General features: G+C 38.1%; 3 protein-coding genes across 3 annotated transcripts; 1 reads left to right on the forward strand and 2 right to left on the reverse strand.

The window, feature by feature from the left end:
- Positions 1-570: 570 nt before the first annotated feature.
- Positions 571-4,365, reverse strand: LOC113706214 (geraniol 8-hydroxylase). The gene is made up of 2 exons (XM_027228102.2): positions 1,826-4,365; positions 571-1,387 (listed from the first exon to the last, which is right to left on the reverse strand). Exons 1-2 carry the CDS (start codon positions 2,747-2,749, stop codon positions 776-778), a joined length of 1,536 nt encoding a protein of 511 aa, XP_027083903.2. The 5' UTR covers positions 2,750-4,365; the 3' UTR covers positions 571-775.
- A 6,856-nt stretch (positions 4,366-11,221) lies between these two features.
- On the forward strand, positions 11,222-14,182 carry LOC113706215 (nudix hydrolase 14, chloroplastic-like). Its single transcript, XM_072063993.1, has 7 exons — positions 11,222-11,739; positions 11,998-12,103; positions 12,223-12,300; positions 12,429-12,521; positions 12,659-12,751; positions 12,966-13,064; positions 13,771-14,182. Exons 1-7 carry the CDS (start codon positions 11,492-11,494, stop codon positions 14,005-14,007), a joined length of 954 nt encoding a protein of 317 aa, XP_071920094.1. The 5' UTR covers positions 11,222-11,491; the 3' UTR covers positions 14,008-14,182.
- A 773-nt stretch (positions 14,183-14,955) lies between these two features.
- LOC113705290 (copper chaperone for superoxide dismutase, chloroplastic) lies at positions 14,956-18,288 on the reverse strand. Its single transcript, XM_027227096.2, has 6 exons — positions 17,896-18,288; positions 17,736-17,762; positions 17,449-17,521; positions 17,222-17,356; positions 16,634-16,854; positions 14,956-15,354 (listed from the first exon to the last, which is right to left on the reverse strand). Exons 1-6 carry the CDS (start codon positions 18,154-18,156, stop codon positions 15,121-15,123), a joined length of 951 nt encoding a protein of 316 aa, XP_027082897.1. The 5' UTR covers positions 18,157-18,288; the 3' UTR covers positions 14,956-15,120.
- Positions 18,289-19,310: the final 1,022 nt, after the last annotated feature.

A 19,310-nucleotide genomic window follows, 5' to 3' on the forward strand; every position in this document is an offset into this window, starting at 1 on the left:
TCATTAGAGCGTAAGTGTTCTGAATTATATAACAGCACATCTCAAAAGCCAAAACCTAGATTAAGAATAGCAAAAGAAGTTCATTAGCGCAAGCAAGAGCTGAACCATCATTTATCATGCAGAAAATCAATGCATGAAATGCCAAAAGTTCAATAATGCCTTTAGTTTTAATCCCTCTGTGTAAGGACATAACTGACATTAATGGAATTGTTTACTGAAACTTTGAAAACCGCCCTTGGATGGTCTACTATCATTGTCATTAAAGTGCTCATGATTTTTAAAGTCTAATTTAATTTACTATTCTTCAGAATAATAAAATGTTCTTGCCTAAGATGTAAAAAAGATATGCATAGAGTTCAGAGAATGGACAGTGCCATCCTTGGGAGGCAATGAGATGACCGTATATTTACATGAATATTGGTCGAGCTGTGAGAGTATGAATCGAGGAATTTTTTTCATATGCTCTCTGATGTAAATTTGAAAGTTAATTATTGATTATTTATTGACTTGCAAAAAATGTCTATTATTCGCGGCCTCCCATTGGTGAAAATGAAATAAAGCTAGAAAATAAATAGCAATGGTCAATCTTTTCCCTGACCAGAAATCAACCTTGATCATTTTATTCACATGTGGCTTTAGTTAGCCATTAGAAGATACAAAGCCAGCTTGCTCAGTGACAAATTGATCTATGATCAACTTCAATACGAAAGGACATCGACTTGGACACTGAAATATGCGGGGATTCCCCAACCCCAACAGTCTGATAAGGAAAACTTCAACAATTTGAAACTCTCATTGGAATAGCAGCAAGTGGCTTAGCTTTCTCAAGTGTAAGCCCAAACTTATCTCTCATGTCCATATCCTTTGGCTCCATACCATTAGGAAGTTTCCAATCAAAATTATGTACAAGAGTAGCTAACAACAATTTCACTATTCTCACTGCCAGAGGCAATCCAGGGCAAATTCGCCTTCCAGCGCCAAAAGGGATGAAGTATAAATCCCTCCCCCTGAAATCCAAATCTGAATTCAGAAACCTTTCTGGTAGAAATATGGTGGGATCTTTCCAGTAAGCTGTGTCCCTCGTGATCGACCATGCGTTCACCATTACTTGAGTATGTTTTGGAATGACGAAACCACAAAGTTGCACGTCTGTCATGGCAGAATGGGTGATAAGCGGTGCTGCGGGATGAAGTCTCATTGTTTCTTTTAGGACTGCATCTAGATACGGAAGTTGCAGGATGTCTGCCTCCTTGACACTAAACCCTGGGCCAATTTTTTCTACAAGTTCTTGCTTTACTTTTGCCATTTTCTCTGGGTTGTGAAGAAGTTCTGTCATTACCCATTCCACGGTGGCGCTGGAGGTATCTGTACCTCCTATAAACAAATCCTGTTGGTGGCGCAGAAATATTATTGTCAATATTCACAGAGTAATAATATTATATGTGGGAATTGGATGTTTGAGATAAGAATTTCATTTAGCACTTGTCATTCAAAAGTCCTACAAGCAAGTATTTGCGTAAGCTTTCTAACACATCCAGCCAATCACTTATCTGTCACCTTATAGTCCCCCCTCCCTCTTCAGAAGCTGTATTATGTATGGAGTACGTCGGAAAGTCAACGTGAGATGCATCTAATGTCATATATCATAATAGTAATAAATTGTAGATACACAGATAAGAATTACGTATTCAGGGTAACAAAAAAACCTGTAGATGAATGCAAAGTGCATCTTAAGTTACGAATCTTATAAAAGAAGAATTAGATTAAAAAAAAAAAAAGAGTAGTTGGTAGATGAATGCAAAGTGCAATTTACGCTACTAATTACCATGAGTAGTAGTCTAACTTCGCGGCGATCCAGTTCATCCGGGCCATATTGTTCACTGTGATCGAGAAGAGCATCCAAGAAATCCCCCGATCTTTCTATGCTAGAAGCCCTTTGTTTCATCCGGCGATCAATATTGTTCTCAATTAGCGAGTGCAAACCATCATAACCACGCTTAATATCTCGTCTAATTCGCTGAGGGTCAAATGGCTTTAGAATAGGAAAAAAATCAGCGAGATTTGGCTTGCCAACAAGCTCCAAAATCATCTGAATCAAATCTTTTAATTCTTTAACTTCTTTTGAATTTGGATCCAGCACGTCAGCTGAAAATGACATGTTGGACAATAAGCTCAAAGATGTACCGAACACTAATCTCCCAATATAAATAGCTTCTCCAGCTTCTCGAGCTTCGAAGACACGTTTAAGCATGTTTTCCATCATTTGGTGCCGTAATTCTTGCAACGCATCCAATCTTTGGGGGGTCAAAACTTGATTGTTCAAAAGCTTTCGCAGCTTTTGCCATTTTGGACCTCCAGGAGTCCAAATTACGGAATGCTGGTAATCAGTTTCTGCAGTTGCCGCATCTGGGATTGGCCTGCTCAAGAAAGCCTGATCATTCTTCTGGAGAATTTCTCTAGCCATTTCAGCTGAAGATGCAACTACAGTCGTGACACGGCCAAGTTTGATTGTCATGAGTGGACCGTGAATCTTGGCTAACATGGTCAAGGACTCATGGGGTCTGTCACCTAATTTGAGGAGATTCCCAATAATTGGAAGGCCTTTGGGGCCTGGAGGAAGCCTCTTCTGCTTGTTGATTGATCGGTTTGCTATGTAAAGCAAGATGGAGGTAAAGCAGAATAAGAGCGGAGACAGGAGGAGTAAACTGTTAAACTCCATCGCCAACTTTGGGGTTACCGACTGGAACATTTGGTTATGCTAATCGGGTGTCAAACCAAGGCCTTAAATAAAAGACGGCATGAAGTGTTGAGTAGTTATTTTTTATTCCTGAAAGAAAGAAGGGCCTGATCCAACGCTTGCTTGCTTGGTTGCCCCATTTTTGGGTTTGAACAATACCTTCTAAGACCGGACGAAGACAAAATTAGAGGCATTTAGCAAGTTAGGAGGGTGAGGTTAGGCCTGTCAACAGGCGGGGTCTGGGCCGGAATGCATATATCCGGACCCGGACCCGTTATGCTAGATTAGTTCCGGATTTGACCCGAATACCCGACGGGTCTTCTAATCTGTCACCGGACCCGTACCCGACGGATCCCAAATCCGGGCCGGGTCTACCCGGCAATCAGACCCGTTAAAACCTGTTCAAGTAACTCCTGGAAAATGCATCAACAGTTGATGAATCGTTTTTCCTATCATCACCACAGCTCAAGAGTTGAACACTTAACAGATTTCAGCCAACAAGAAGAAAACTGCATGTAGCAAACTATTTCATATAATCTAATCCAACAAACACAAGGATTTAAAAAGTCCAACGCTGGCAGGCTTTACCCAACCCACCGACTTCCGTCACAAGCTTCGTCCCCACAATTTTACCCAAAAAAAAAAAATAATAATAATAAAATGGAGATTATTATACAACAGCAAAAACTTGGGTAAGATAGGTGTACGACCCCACTGGTAGACCTTAGCGGACCCCAATTCACCATCGCAATTCAATACTCAGAAATCCTTCTTTTGGCAAAGTCCATGAAAGAGATGAGACTGAGAGAGGTCCTCTGATGCTTAAAAATTTCCGATTTTTTCTTTTAATTTGTTCCCAAGTAATATCAACCAAAAATCTTAAAGAAAATGTTGTTGTATGAATCCGTTCAAAACTCGTCGCCGGAGCCAATATTCGTATCAGTAATTCAGAATAATAATAAATAAATAAAGCTCTTAATTCCTCAAAGCAAATGAAGCCCGGTCGTTGAAATTTGTTGGTTTTCCTTCCTTCCTTGGACAAATCATCCTGTGCCCAGCTCCAGAAGAGCGGAAAGAGTCTGCCGTGTGATTTTGTGAGTTGGAATCGAAGAGTAGGCCTTTTGCTTGGAGCATGGTGGGCAGGGTAGGCTCAAAAGAGTCAAGAAAAAGCATAATGAGCACAGTAGCCGCCGGTGAAGACAGTCCAGGAAGAGAAGAACACACAACGGTTGACTGAGAAGCCGAGCAGTCGGCAAAAGCAGCGGCGGCAGCCGAGCAGGAACTCCAGGAAGACTGAAGACGGCGAGGAGGCGAAGAGCCGAAGACTGGAGTAGTGGAGTGAACTGTGAAGAGTAGATTGAAGATTAGACGATTAGGTTTAGAAATTAGATGACGTTCGGTTTAGACGTTTAGTCCTTTTCGGTCAGACTCAAACTTCAGTCAATTTCCTGAAAAATTGCAGATCTGGTGAGTGGTGAGTGGTGAGTGGTGAGTGGTGGTGGTGGAGGCGCGACTCAGGAGTTGGGAGGCAGAGGAGAAAAATGGTCGCTGGGGCTGGGTAAGGAGCAAAGGAAAAGAGAGTGCGGCGGCGGTAGGTTACGTGGGTATTAGACTATTAGGGATTTAGGGTTGAACAAAATTGGATATATATTTTTAATTATTAATTAATTAAAAAATGGGTTCGGGTCCTATACGGGTCGGAACGGCATATTCTGTATCCTACCTGCAAATCTATTAGGTTAAACGGGTCCGGGTCCGGGTCCCGGAACTATATGTCTACCCGTACTCGGCAAATATTGATGGGTCCGGACCGGATCCGGGTCCGTTGACAGCCCTAGGTGAGGTGAGGGCTGTTTAATTAGCTGGGGACAGCAAAGCAATAGGAATCATACCAACAACTATATACTACAAAACAACGATGCAAAACTTAAATTATGTGAAGTTACCAACAATTTTTGATAATATAATATAAGGACTTAGATAATTTTTTTTTTTTCTGACGGAGTGGGTGTCCGGATCAAATTCGTAAAGGTGGCCCGACTAATCCCACTTCGACCCGGCCCAACGCCCCAACTAGACCTAGCACGTTAGATGCACGGAGAAGCCGATGTTGCTGCGGAGGTTCGACCCCAGGACCTACCGGTCTCGAGGAAGAGGCGCCAACCACCAGCCCATTCACGTGGGGACATAAGGACTTAGATAATTGGTGACATACTTTTGAGACGATTGTACAATACTGTTTCAATGCATGTATGCGTAAAATGTACCCAAAAGAAGTAAAAAAAATTAATAATGAACTTCAAAATTTACAATCAATTTTATCCATTGAAAGAATGAGTGTATAGCAAGTGTTTGGACCAAAAAAAAAAAAAAAAAAGAAAATCTCTTACTCCTCTTCCCAGAACTTGCATTGTAGCACATTAACCATTGTCTTTGTATATAGCCAGCATCCTTCCGAGTTCTGGGATTTTTTTTTTTTTTTTTTGGGATGGGAGCTGGTAGAATCCTCATTAGGGACAAATTGACGTAGTCTTCAGCATACAAGGTGATTGATATATTTACAAACATCCTCATTTCCTCAAAAGATAAGGAGGGGTCTGATAAAAAAGATATTCTAAAGGTGTTTTTTGATCTTTTTTTTTTTTTAATGTTTCAACTTCGATTTTACTGCTATTTTTTCTTCCCATCTTTGTTTCTTGTCCTTATTGTTGTTTAGTAATTATAAAGAACGATTCCGTTGATTTTCTTTTGAGAATTGTTCGGGTAAAATATGAAGCAGGGCATCCTTGACTTTGTAGTTTGTCTCCTACATATTTTTATAATGATCATTGGGTTTGGTCCGGAGATTCTCTATTCCTTCCCACGGCGTCATTTTGTGAATAATACGCTACAAGAAACAAGCTGGCAACCATGTCCGGTCTCCAGTTTTTTATTTTTTTATTGAGCGGGTAATGTTGACTGTTGAGCTGACCAACCAACGAGCTACTGCAAGGATATGATTGATCAATTGCAGGCAAAAGGATTTTCAGCACTCAACTTTATCAAATGTGACACAAAGGCGCTTAGTTCTTTGTTCCTTCTCTTGATTTTCGTAACGGATCTTCTGTCCCATATTTTGTGCTATTCTCTGTCTTTTTTTTTATTATATTATTATTTTTCCTGCATAAACATCATATTTTAATTCTTTTTTGTTTCTTTAAAATCCAATAACTATTAATTGAGTAAAAAATAAATACAGCAGTTTCAAAAAAGCAATATATAATAGAAAATTAAAAATATAGCAGAAAATTCATAAAAAATCTCATTTTTATGCATTTTGATTTTTTGAGTTTGTTAAATTTTATGTATTACTCAATTAATAGTTATTGGATTTTAAGAAAACAAAAAAGAACTCAAACATGATGTTTATGCAGGAGAAATAACAATATAATAAAGAGTGGCACAGAGTGTGGGACAGAAGATCCGTTGCGATCTTGTAAGCAAGAATTATTTAATAAGTTCCTTAATAGTACTAGCAAAGTTTGCCAAGGATCTCAGGTTGGACATTAAGGCCTTATTTAGTTAGTTCCAGGAAGAGTGAGGAAAGGTAAATGAGGTAACGAAAATTGAAAACTCTGGTCTCGTTTGGCAAGTGAGTTTTTTAAATATTTATCTAAAATTTTATTATAATTTATTATAAAAATTATAGAAAAATTTATTAAAGTGTGTAAATTTTTAGATATTTTAAAGTGTATAGTTTAAAAGTTTTGAAAATTTTTTTAACGTTACTATACCTAATGTTGTTAAAAAACTTATAGCGGGCAAATTTGACCAAAAACTTGCTTACCAAACAAGGCATCTAATTCATTCTCCTATTTGGTAAAACAGAAAGGGGTGGGAAAATAGTGAAGGGATTCAAAGAAATTAGTGTAATTTCTTCGTTTGCATTTCGATTTTTTCTTTAAGGGAATGTAAAAGAAGAACACAACTATTTGCATTTTAACCAAACAATAGCTAATTACATGGAAATTTCAATTTGGTAATTATATGGAAAGTTTCAATTTGCTAATTTAAATTCTTAGAGTACCTTGCTGCCAGCAAGTTGCTGAGGGTGGTGAATAGTCTGCGGGGTCCACTCCCTGCGGGACACACCTAAAAAAAAAAAAAAAAAATCATCCTCTAAGGAAATGAGGAGTTTGAGAGTCGAATAAACGATATTTGTCAATAATATTCCAACTATGACCAGTTTGAGAGTCGAGTAAAGGATATATGTGAATATAATATTCCTACCATGCGGACCGAGCGTTTAATGGTAATTCAAATATTAAAATTGAGTTGGATAGTCACCGCAAAATGAAGTAGTTGCAGTCAGATTAGGGACTTGTGGCCACCGTATAGTGTAGGTACAAGAACAACAGACATTGACATTAACGTAATAAATACACAAGTAACATAATAAATAGTTTGGTGAGTGTTGAGAAATTTTTTTAAAAGCCCAACTCTCCGTTTTCTAATATGCCAGAAGAATCCAAATGTTTTCTTGATTTAGTCAAGATTATAATCCAAATTGTGTTTCCACCACAATTTCTCCGAGCCTTTTTCAACTGAAATTAAGTCCACAATTGAAATTTCTGGAAGCCATTTTCAACCAAAGTCGGACCAGCCCAGTCACCTTTTTCAATACTTGCACCCCGATGACGTAAGGGGCATCAACGGGTCGAATTTGGACCCGGACCCGATAAATTATTTTGAGTTCAGATGAAAAATAATTTAGATACCCGTCAGGGGCATCACCTTTTTTTTTTTTTTGGGGGGGGTGGGGCAACAGAAGGGGCGCTGTTGGGTGAAGCCGCATCGTTTCTTTTATGACTGCATCTAAATAAGGAAGTTGCAGGATGTCTTGCTCCTTCACGCTGGATCCTGAGCCAATTTTTTGGTTTAATTCTTGCTTTGCCTTTGCCATCCTGTCTGGATTGTGAAGAAGCTCTGCCATTGCCCATTCCATAGTGGCGGAGGTGGTATCTGTACCGCCTATAAACAAATCCGGCAATTTGTTCCATAGATATGCTGTCAATATATGGAGAATTTTTTGGATGCGAAAGGAGAAATTCATTTTTAGTTAATTGGTTATACCAGCAAGCTATTCGTCACCTTATTACTGTTTTGTCCCCTAACAATGGCGTATTGCAAGAGTTCGTTGATAATTGCGTCTAACTCAAATACATTTCCTAATCCATAATAGATTTGACCAGACAAAAATTTCCGAAATAAGAAAAGCAGGGGGTATGATATGCTTATGATGGTCTGTGGTTCTTGCTTGGCTAGATAAATTAAGGGTATTATTAATTCAATAGAAAATTCTGTAAGCAACGTTAAGCAGAGGTGTTATATGATCCTGCCATTGTTCTGGAAACACTAGTGCATGTGCAAATGCCTAGATACCATTGGAATACATGTTAAACTTTTAGCATGCATGAAACCAAAGAGTTCTCAGGTCAACAGATTTTTATTGCTGGTAAACTTCAATACGAGATTAAATTACCATATCTCAGGAGTGCTGTTTCCAAATTATCCTAGCCAGATTCAATTACCAAAGTAGATGAGCGCAAACTGCAAACTAAATTAATCGTTACCATGAGCAGTAGCCTAACATCGCGGCGGTCCAGTTCATCCGGGCCATGTTCTTCACTATCATCAAGAAGAGCATCCAAGAAATCCCCTGACCTCTCTGATCTAGAAGCCCTACGTTTCGTGCGACGATCAATTGCGTTCTCAATTAACGCGTGCAAACGATCGTAAGAACGCTTAATATCTCTTTTTATTCCCTGAGGCTTCAAAATAGGGAAAAAAATCTGCAAGATTTGGCTTGCCACAAAGCTCCATAATCCTCCAAACCAACTCTTTCAGTTCTTTAACCTCTTCGGAGTCCGGATCAAGCATGTCAATCGAAAACATCATGTTGGACAATAAGATCAACGTTGTCCCAAACACTAACCTCCCAATGTAAATAGCTTCTTCAGCTTCTCGAGCATCTGAAACTCGTTTAACCATGTTTTCCATCATTTGATGCCGCAATCCGCGCAACGCGTCCAATCTTTGGGTGGTGAAAACTTGACTGTTGCAAAGTTTACGAAGCTTTCGCCATTGTGGACCTCCAGAAAGCCAAGCCATGGAGTGTTCGTAATCAGTTTCTGCAGTGACTGCATCCGGGATTGTCCTGCCCAAGAAGGCATGACCATTCTTTTGGAGAATTTCTCTAGCCATTTCAGTTGAAGATGCAACTACAGTTGTGACACAGCCAAGTTTGACTGTCATGAGCGGACCATAAATTTTGGCTAACACTCATGGGGTCTGTCACCAATTGTGAGGAGGTTTCCAATAAAGGGGAGGCCTTTGGGGCCTGGAGGAAGCCTCTTCTGCTTGTTGATGGATCTGTGAGCTACATAAAGGAAGATGAAGGCAATGCAGAATAAGAGGGGAGAAAGGAAAACTGCTAAACTGTTAAACTCCATGGCCAAGTGGCCAACTTTCGGGTTTCTGTCGGGACCTCTGGCAATAACAAGCCAGGGCCTTAAATAGAAGATGAGACGACAACTTGATGAGTTGTGTGATATCCACGAAACGAAACGACAAATAAGACAAGGAAGACCTGATCCCATTCCAACATGTGCTGCGGTGCGGGCAGCAGAGGTGGGCTTGAACAGACGGCTAAAGTTGAAATTAGACAAGTTTAGAAAAATTAATTTGAGGGTTATGGTGGGTTTTAACCAGGGGAAAGCGAATAGAAACTATCTTTAGAATATGTTAAACGATAGTGCAGCAAATTGAGTTTCCTTTAAATATGCAAATTCAACCATCAAAGGAAAAAAAAAAATAATACTAAGCAATTTATACACTACATGTCTGCACTTTCCAAGTCTCAGAAAAAATTCCATCCAGCATTGCACTTTGAATTTAAAGCATTTCATCCATCAAGACAGCCAGTTTTTTGAATTAACAAAAAATGTTGCTCTTACTCCAACGCCCAAAATTTACAAACCAACAGATCAATCTATACCTTTGTGGTTGGCATTTTTCCTTCCACGTTCAGGCAAACATTGATAGCAGAACATGTTAACAAAATTTATTACTGCTATAATCAAGCCGTAACTTCGGGTTCCTTGCCCCTCATGACCTCGTCGATTGAAACATCAAGAAAAGTAGAGGCTGGTTCTTTTTCAGGATTTTACTTTTTGAATCTGTCCAGGTTGGATCTTTAGTAGTATAATCATCTGAAATTTTTCTTCAAGTTTAGTTGGTAACAATTCCGACATTAAAGCGAATTGATACGAAAATATTGCTAACACGTAGGCTATAATTACCAACAAAAAAAAAAAAGGAACTTCAATTTCACCCTTTGAAATTATCAAACTTTTGAAGAGATTGTTTTGCAATAAGCAACATCTGCATTCACAAATATTTGATGGAAATTAATGTTATGCTGTGTAGTTTCTCATGATATCAGTCTTACCCTCTACCTCAGTAATACTCGTAGTTAGTTCTACGTATTCCCATGCTTATATGTTAAATTCGTCAATGTCGAAAACCAATCGTCACTTGTTACCCTTAAAAATGATCTTTTTGACACTTAAGAATTTGTCCTAATATGATGACTTTATGCGTCTCTTTTTTCTTTTATTTTGAAATTGTTTTACACTCTTGCGCTCTTTATTTCATCTAACTTCTTGTTTTGAACTTTTTATACTTCCACGACAAGTTTTGAACTTTTTACACTTTTGCGCTCTAAATATAATCGCTTCAATTCTCATTCTATTATTATAAGTAGCATTATTTGTTTGAGACTGAAAAATTGCTTTTATAAGTTGAAGGATTTTAAATATTATTATTTCATATATTTTTAATTTTCTTAAATTATATGAGTACTAGTTTATATGATAAAAATTGAAACACTTAAAAGGCATTTACAAATAAATGAAATGCATTCAAATTTTTTTTTAAAAAAAAAACTAATATAGTCAATTGTATGTTATAAATGTTAAATAAGAGTTAATATGTAATTATAGAGAGAGAGAGAAATGAGTAGAATAAGGCAATAATTGTTATTGTCTAATTAATTGAAGATAATTACTCATGGGTAATTGGTAAACTATTGTATTTGGAATGCCATCAACGAGATTGGTTGACCAAATTCAAAATTGTTGGCTTATTAAGGTTGAATGTTAAATCGACCTGTTCTCACAAAATCATTTTGGATCAACAATTCAGTAGTTGAATTGACGGGTTCAATTGATTTAAATATAAATTGATACTAACTGATTTTTAATCAAATTCAAATGGGAAAGAAGGTCGGTCGGCGGTTCAATCGGTTCGACCGATCGGACTGGATTTTTAAAATATTGACGAGGCTTCGAGAGCAAACCCAGGAAAAGCAAGGTACAACCAGAGACATGATGAATCGAGGAGTAGCATTGAATATGGGTGCGGAGCTGTGGGGGGGGGGGGGGGGGGCATACTGAGTGGACTGAAGTTAGCTTGGGACAAGGGATTATTTTGGAGACAGGTTTAAAGGTGGGATTAAATTTAGTCCGGGAAGCAAATTAGGAATCTCCTCACTATAACCTGGCGCTGTAAATACGAAAAAGGTGCAAAAAAGAATGGGAAGGCAAGCTACAACACATTTGGAGAGAAAGGAAATGATTGGGTGACTACCCCCAGACTTGTTTTGTGTAATTAGGAGCCCTTGCTCTTCCCCTGTACCAGAAAAAAAGAAAAACGATGCAGCGTTTGCCTTTTCACATATCCCTGTCTCCCAGGCATTTCAAGAAATTCACGCTCCCCACTGTTCCTATTCTTCTTCACACACACTCACACAGTAAGAGGATTCGCCGGACCTACTCCAGGAAAACGTCAACCGAGTCACCTTCCAGCTCGCGACAACTCACCCACATCATCAACCTCCCGCGTCAGCTCGGCCAACCCGTTGATGTCGTCGCCGCACCGGGGGTCTCCGATTCCGACTTCCGGTGCGTTTATCCTCCTACTCAAAGTTTTATACTTAGCAATCAAAAATTGGATAAAAAAAAATCCCGCATAATTGGCAGTGCTTTGTTATTTATATCTAGATTGCACTTCTATTTTATTTTCTCCGGGCAGACTTTTTTCGCAAGACTAAACTTTTCCTTGTCATCATAAAATGAATTTGTTAGACTTGCTCATCCGAATGCGTGCAAGAATTTTTGGAGTTCGGGACTAAACTGTATATTGGATATGGTTTGTTGCAGGAATGCTATTGAATCCTCTTTGTTCAAGCAGTGGTTGAAAAACATACAAACTGAGACTGGACTTCTGGCTAATGGAGGGATGTTGTTGAAACAAGTACTTATCCAGGTTAGCTAGCTTAGCTACTTTCATTCTTTAATAAGTTCAAAGAATTTTTTGAAGTGATGCATTGCTGTCTTGGTACCCTTTTTTGCAATGGAGTTGTGAGTCTAGTCTTGTTGGTGCAGGGTGTAGATATGTTTGGGAAACGTGTTGGATTTCTCAAATTTAAAGCTGATATCTTTGATAAGGAAACTGGGAATAAGGTACCTGATTTTCAATTCTTTGTTTATAAGGGTGGGATCCATGTGTTCAACTTCATGGAGTTTCTGTATGGATTCAAAATCTTCTTTTGTTGTTGTTATGTGTGGATTTTATGTTAATATTTGACTAGGTTCCAGGCATTGTGTTCGCAAGAGGACCAGCTGTTGCGGTGCTGGTCCTTTTAGTCTCAGAAGGCGAGACATATGCTGTGCTGACTGAACAGGTAAGTTTCTGGGAGAACGACTTTCTACCTCATTAATGACATTGCGAATTTTGAATAAAATTCTCATATAAAGAACCGAACTGTATATATAGAAACTTGAGCTAGTATTAACTAATGATAATAGTTCTAATGTAAAGGTTAGGGTTCCTGTTGGGAGGCTTATTTTAGAATTGCCAGCTGGAATGTTGGACGATGACAAAGGTGACTTCCTTGGAACAGCAGTTCGTGAGGTCTCTGTTTCTTTTGCTCTGGGAACTTTCTCTCTAATTTCTTGAGTGCATTTCTGCCTCATCTGCTCCTTTTTACGTAAGAATGAAGTAAACCGGGGTTCGTTGTCCATTTTACCTGAGATGGTCTTCAGATTTTAATCACATGTTATTCGGTATTCTGTTAAAGATCTATGCATTGAAGTACGCTAACACTTTGCTTTTAAGTCTGTGGCAGGTGCAGGAGGAGATAGGAATACACTTGAATCTGGATGATGTGATTGATCTCACTGCCCTTTTAGATCCATCAACCGGATGCAGAGCTTTCCCTTCTCCAGTAAGTTGGCACCTGCTTGTTTGAACTTTCATTCCATGGTTTAATCTGACCTATCACTCTAGAGGTTGACAATCAACTTGAGAATTCTGAGTATTTCTCAAGGAACTAAAACAGCTCCCCCTGGAAAAGATTTTTAGGCTGTATATAATATTGTATTATGTTTGTAGAATAGAAGGATTATTAAAGACGAAAAAGAATCAAATCAAATGTTATAAAAGTAGTTGCCGCAACCCATACTATCTTACTGATTCTCTTGCCATTTGAGATTATTTGAATGATATTTATTCCTTCTCTCTTTTTTTGGGCTCTCTTGAGAAACTACTGCAAGATAAGCCATCTTTCTGTATCCTCCATTCAGAAGAACTGTTTCATACAACTCATTTACTGGAATTCTGCAGGAGTAGCCATCATCGAAGTGGCATGGTTATAGAGATTAAGTTTACGTAAAACTACATGTGCTCTGAACTTAAACATATATGTTAAAGATTTATTCATAATATGACATGGACAAGGAATAGAATTGTTTAGTAATGGTATCACACACTTCATTCCTAGAAAGATTTTCAGAAGATACTATAATTTCAAGCTTTTCACTCAGTTTTTCATTCTCTCATTTGTTTTCGAGTGTCTACCTGTTGGATGGTTTCATTATTTTCTCTAGTCATCTCATTGTTGGCGACCTGGTTTCCTGTTTGTTCAATCGTAGGGTGGTTGTGATGAGGAAATCAGTCTATTCTTGTACAGAGGAAATGTGAGTAAAGAAGTCATCACGCAGCTCCAAGGGAAGCAAACGGGCCTTCGAGACCATGGTGAGTTAATTAAGGTGCATGTAGTTCCATATCAGAAACTCTGGCGTGCCACAGCGGATGCGAAAGCTCTAATGGCCATCGCTTTGTATGAAATGGCTCAGAGGGAAGGGCTGCTGCCACCTTTGAAAATTTGAGTCTTTTCCAGTTTTGTTCCACCGAATAAAATCATAATCTATACTGTTTATGGACTTATCAGCTGTGAGGTTTTTTGTGTGACTCGCCTTTTTGCAAAAAGTCTGTACAGCTTTGCTGAGATCAATCATCAATGTGGTTCATTAAGATATATTTCATAAATTTTGTTCAACAAAATTGCCTTTTGACGAATTTTTTTCATTAAACTTTCTTTCTATTTCTATTTTCCCTCGCGTTTCATGCGTAAGAAGTTGTTACCCTATCTTTCTTTTCATTTCTTCCTCGCACTTCATTTGTTTTTGGTTTGTTTTGGTCGAACACTTCTGTACATATTACATAAAGAATCTTAAAAAGTGAACTTTAAAATACTAACAGGGAGATATCGCCATGCATGCTGCCGTTTGTAGAACCATCGGCTCTCCATTTTGGGTAGGTTAAATGAAAGGCAGAGCGAGGATTCTGATGATGTGTAATGCAGACGAGTAAATCAATGTCTATAATGACGTTAAAAGAGTATAATCAGTTGTAGTTACGGATGATCTGATTCGGAATTAGATGAATAGGATCAAGAATTAACCGCAAGCTTCAATGAGTCACAGAAGTTTATTGTGTTAACCGCGGTTGTTTCATGCAGTAATTAGCTCCATTTAAGAAGCTTGAGGGTTCGATTCTCCAATCCACATCTTCACGAGTCACTTCATTCTCATAAAAATTCTATGAAAGAACCAATGATTTGAGCGCATTGCTTCTTTGTTATGACCACCGATCTAGACATGTCCGATCCACCCCAACAAAAGAAGGAAAAAAAAAAAATTCACTTTCCAATTTCATGATCTCCATTGGAAAACAGCAACAGCCATCAACTTTCACCCTTTTCCGATCACTCCGCTTTGGCCACGTCTCCTGCCAATCTCTTAGGCAAAATGAAAAGAAAAGAAAAGAAAAGAAAAGAAAAGAAAGGAGCCTTTTGCATTTCCTTTATTGCAGCAAAAGAAATAAAACATTTAGTTGCCTCACAAGTTATCCTTGCATCACCAATAATAATACAGTACATACATGACATCTGCAGGATCAACTGCTTCTACACGCATGGATGATGTATGAATCAAAATTTACTAGGCTTCCCAAATGGTTGTACCATCACATGTGCAAAGCTTTTTGTAGTTCTCACCCACTCCAGCACTTCTAGCTATCACTGCTGCTACAAGACCTGGATCTGATTTATCTTCAGTTTCATATACCACGACAGATCGCCCAATGAGATCAAGAACTCGCAGGTTTTGTTTACCACCGGAGAAAAATGCATCACCTTTCTCATCAAATTCTAATGTTCCCAGGTCACCCAGTGGCTGAGAAATGAATGTAAATTTTAGAAGCAGCATTGACCATGTATTCATATATCAGGAAAAAGGAAAGACAAAAAGAATGAAGAGAGGACCCCACACACAGACTGCACGTGCACAAAAGAATGAAATTTAGAAAAGCCATGAGGAACATAAATTCAGGTTCCCTGCAGAGGAATCAATTAGAACATAAATTTCCAAAAGGGGTGCTTTCACAGAAGTTACTGCCTATTTCAAAAGGGTAATGATGCTGTGAGAGAAACTTCCTGCTTATGGAGAACAGCATCTCTCATTGGTGGCATCTCATGCTCTCTTATTCTACAGAATTAACATAATCAATCCATCTTCCGAAAAACCATTAATATCACAGGAGTTGTTCATACCAACCAAAGCAATCACAACCTTTTGACATATTGCATCCACCTTTTGTCCAACTTAGTATTTCAACAGATCCATACAAGTAAAAATAGAGACTCAAGCTTTGCCAATATATGCACTATTGATTATTGCAGCCTCTTCTGCATGTAGACATAAAACACTAGAAATAGAGAATAGTGAAAAGAGATTTTGTAGTATCTCGATTGTCATGGGTTTCTTGTTTTTGTGGTATTAAGCTCATTGGCATTTCAAACTCATGACCTTGAGCTAAAAGGATTTTTCTGTTGCTTTAGGATCTATTGTCCTGTATCCTACAATTTGTAAAGGCAGAGCTTTAGCTTTAGCAATATGGCAAGGCATCACTAAGATAAAAATCAACTCGTGAATGTGTTGACAACAAACTAAACCTCAAACAGACAAACACACACACACAAAAAAAAGATTTCTAACAGCAACTTTGAATCCCCTCTTTTTAAATGTTCCACCTTGTAAATCCTTTTGTGCATACATTCTTGTGGCACTGCTAGAAGAAATACAAAGTATTACTTTGACAAATCTTATTTTCCTATTTTACAGGTTACTAGAATCAAATTTCTACAAGCTGTTCTCCAATTCTTCTTCTTTTCTTCCGCAACCCCCTTTTTGTGTTCCATGCTTTGAATGTTACTGCTAGGTTTGTTACAGCTCCTAAAGGAATCTACCATCCTATTAATGCAATGAACAACCATGTCATAACCAGAATAGTTTAGGAACCAATTAGAACAAGCAAGATGCATTGTACTTATAAGAACAGGCCACAAATAGTAAGGTGCTTTTTAGTAATTTAAAGACTAGCACTTAATACAAGTGAAATTATCTCGGGCAAAAGAATGGTATAAAGCAGCACATAAGTGAGAAAGAAGCACACCTCTTTATCAGCAGAGTTAGCTGGGTTGTAAACTTTGCCAGTGCTTGCTGCACCCCCAGTCAAATCACCAAATTCATTAATGGACCAACCATGCTTTCCAGGTGATAATCCATTGAAATTAGCTTCAATTCTAGCCAATTCCATGTTTACTTGAGCAAAGCGTACAATACCAAAAACCAGTGGACCCTTAAATTCAGATACAGCAGCAGAAACCAGATAATCTGCAGCACATCAAAATGCTGAATTATGTCTAGAACATGAGCAATATCATTGCATTAAGACCAACAGTCCTTTGAAGAGAAAGGACACAGAAGCATCCAATACAAAAGAGAAAAGGCAATATGCAAGTGCAACAACCTGTAGCACTCATTATGAATTTTACAAGACACCAAGGACCACAAACCCAAAATTAAGAAATGAGCAAACAATTTCAGAGTGGGATGTTGGATTCAAAATATCATGTAACCATCAAAGGAATAACTTGAAGCTAAAAGAACGAGTTGATGGAAGACATGATAATGAAAATAAAGCTCTAAAAGAACGAGTTGATGGAAGACATGACAATGAAAATAATGCTCCAAAACAAACCATCAGGGCTTCCTTGTCCAATCAGCCGGGCTTTTCGACCAGTCTGCTCCAGAGCATCAGTCATGGTTTTCACAGGTGAAGTACCGAGTACCCTCACAACCTGGTTGGTCAAATCCACTTCCACATTCTTAACTCCTAAAAAATTCAATCAAAAAATGTAGAAGTCAATAACACCGCAGCAAAATACTGAATCAAAATGACATACTACAAAACTTTCAGGCACCCACCAGCTACCGTCTGCAATTTATTCTTCACTGCCTCAACACAGCCCTCACATGACATGTCCACCATATACTCTGTCTGTTAACATATTAATACCATAACTCTCAGTACCAAGACTCCATTTTTCCCACTAAAGACTGTCAGAAAGCATTTTCTAATACATCCATTTTCATCAATAGTAACAATCTTAGATCTTTCCACTTCCCCCCTTCCCCCACCAGTAACGTATATATTTATGTTGATCAAATTGATACAAGACATGCAGTAAAAACAACCAAAGAATCAAACTTACAAGTAGCTCAGGCAAGAAAGCGCCATTCTGCGAATAAAAACGCAAAAAATTAGCAAAACAAAAAACGAAGCTCTCTAGGACTTAGAATCTAAGAACACCAAAAGAGACGATAAGAATATTCTCTTTCATAGAAAAATTCCATGAAAATTGATGTGGGAACCTGAATAGAAGAAGAGGGTTTGTGATTGGACGAGGGGGCCTCCATCTTAGAAGCAGCAAGACTCTTGACTGCCCCCAATCTGAATGGTCTAAAATTATCTTTACAAGACAAGGGAATTGACCCAGAGTTTAAGGTTTTCGATAGGAATCCTGGGAACTGTGAGGAAGAATCTGAGGAAGATGAAGGTAGAGAAGAGACGAAGGCAGCAGCAGCAGCTATGGCAGCTGTTTTTGGTGTCACGATCGACCTCAGAAATGCCATCCTTAATATATATAGTTCGGCTTTTTGAGTTTTTCCTTCCCCCCTCTGGGCTATTTTTCTTGTCTGACCATTTTGGGTTTTCTTGAATCTCCCTTTCAAGTTTCAACTTTCAACGTTGTTGTTTACGGGCGATGTGGCCTCCGAAACATAGAGTGGTCATAGAGGCATTCACAGCATGGTCACTACGGCCTTGTTTGGGAGATTAAGATGATAAGGAGAGCAACATATCTTATTATTAATATAACAAAAAAAAAACTCTCTATTTTTTTAAAATAAATCTTATATACACCTGGCAGTGCATATATATTATCATGGTTAGATGCATAACATATGAACAAAATTTGAATTTAAATTTTAAATTCAAATGAATTGTTATGCATCTAATGATGATGGTATATACAATATGGCTGATGCTGGACCGAGTAGTTTGACTCGAGCTCACAAGCTATTCAGTCAGCAGCTCGGCTCTAGTTCGTTTTGACTAAACTCAAACTCGAGCTCGAGCTCGAGCTGCTTGATAGAAGCAATGAGTCGAGCTCGAGTTTCAATATTTTACACTCGAAAGCTCGACGAATCTAATCGAGTTTTTAATAATATATATTTTAATTTTTATTATTGTGAAATATCAATAATATCCTTTATTTAAAGTTATATATAAAATATTAATTTTTATTATATGAGTTTGATTAGCCAGATTAGGTTTGATTAAACTCGAATAGGTTCGATTGACCTTGATTTGAATTGATTACATTTAATTAAACTCGATTTCGAGTTCGATCTCGAGCTTAGTTATTTTACCTTCAGTCGAGTTCGACTCAACTCGAACGTACCCCTAGCATACATTGTTAGTGTATAAAAAATTAATTTTTTTATAGCAGTTAATCTTATACATGCATACTGTATATACAGTTTATGAATATAGAATTAATCTACATAAAAATTCTTTTGTGAGCAATCTCTCAATCGCCATTTTACCAAATCTTCCTTGTATAAAATTATCCCAAATGACAGACACATGACGCAGAATCCAAACAAATATTGACCAAATAAATGGGTTTAGCCCACAACAAGTGCGGAAATGGACCTAAAACGGAAACTTGCTCAATAATTTTGGATTGCACAGAGCCTGGACAGCGAAATCTTGGGCTTAAAAG

Source organism: Coffea arabica, chromosome 8c (genome assembly GCF_036785885.1).
Source record: "Coffea arabica cultivar ET-39 chromosome 8c, Coffea Arabica ET-39 HiFi, whole genome shotgun sequence".
NCBI classification, from domain to species: domain Eukaryota; kingdom Viridiplantae; phylum Streptophyta; class Magnoliopsida; order Gentianales; family Rubiaceae; genus Coffea; species Coffea arabica.

Coding starts and splice junctions, on each gene's coding strand:
- LOC113706214 (XM_027228102.2), bottom strand. CDS start 2,749: ATGTTCCAGTCGGTAACCCCAAAGTTGGCGATGGAGTTTAACAGTTTA. Junction 1,388..1,825: donor AAGTTAGACTACTACTCATG/GTAATTAGTAGC, acceptor CGCCACCAACAG/GATTTGTTTATAGGAGGTAC.
- LOC113706215 (XM_072063993.1), top strand. CDS start 11,492: ATGCAGCGTTTGCCTTTTCACATATCCCTGTCTCCCAGGCATTTCAAG. Junction 12,522..12,658: donor ATGCTGTGCTGACTGAACAG/GTAAGTTTCTGG, acceptor TCTAATGTAAAG/GTTAGGGTTCCTGTTGGGAG. Junction 12,752..12,965: donor TTGGAACAGCAGTTCGTGAG/GTCTCTGTTTCT, acceptor AGTCTGTGGCAG/GTGCAGGAGGAGATAGGAAT.
- LOC113705290 (XM_027227096.2), bottom strand. CDS start 18,156: ATGGCATTTCTGAGGTCGATCGTGACACCAAAAACAGCTGCCATAGCT. Junction 16,855..17,221: donor TGGACAAGGAAGCCCTGATG/GTTTGTTTTGGA, acceptor GATGTGCTGCAG/ATTATCTGGTTTCTGCTGCT. Junction 15,355..16,633: donor CTAACTCTGCTGATAAAGAG/GTGTGCTTCTTT, acceptor TTCATTTCTCAG/CCACTGGGTGACCTGGGAAC.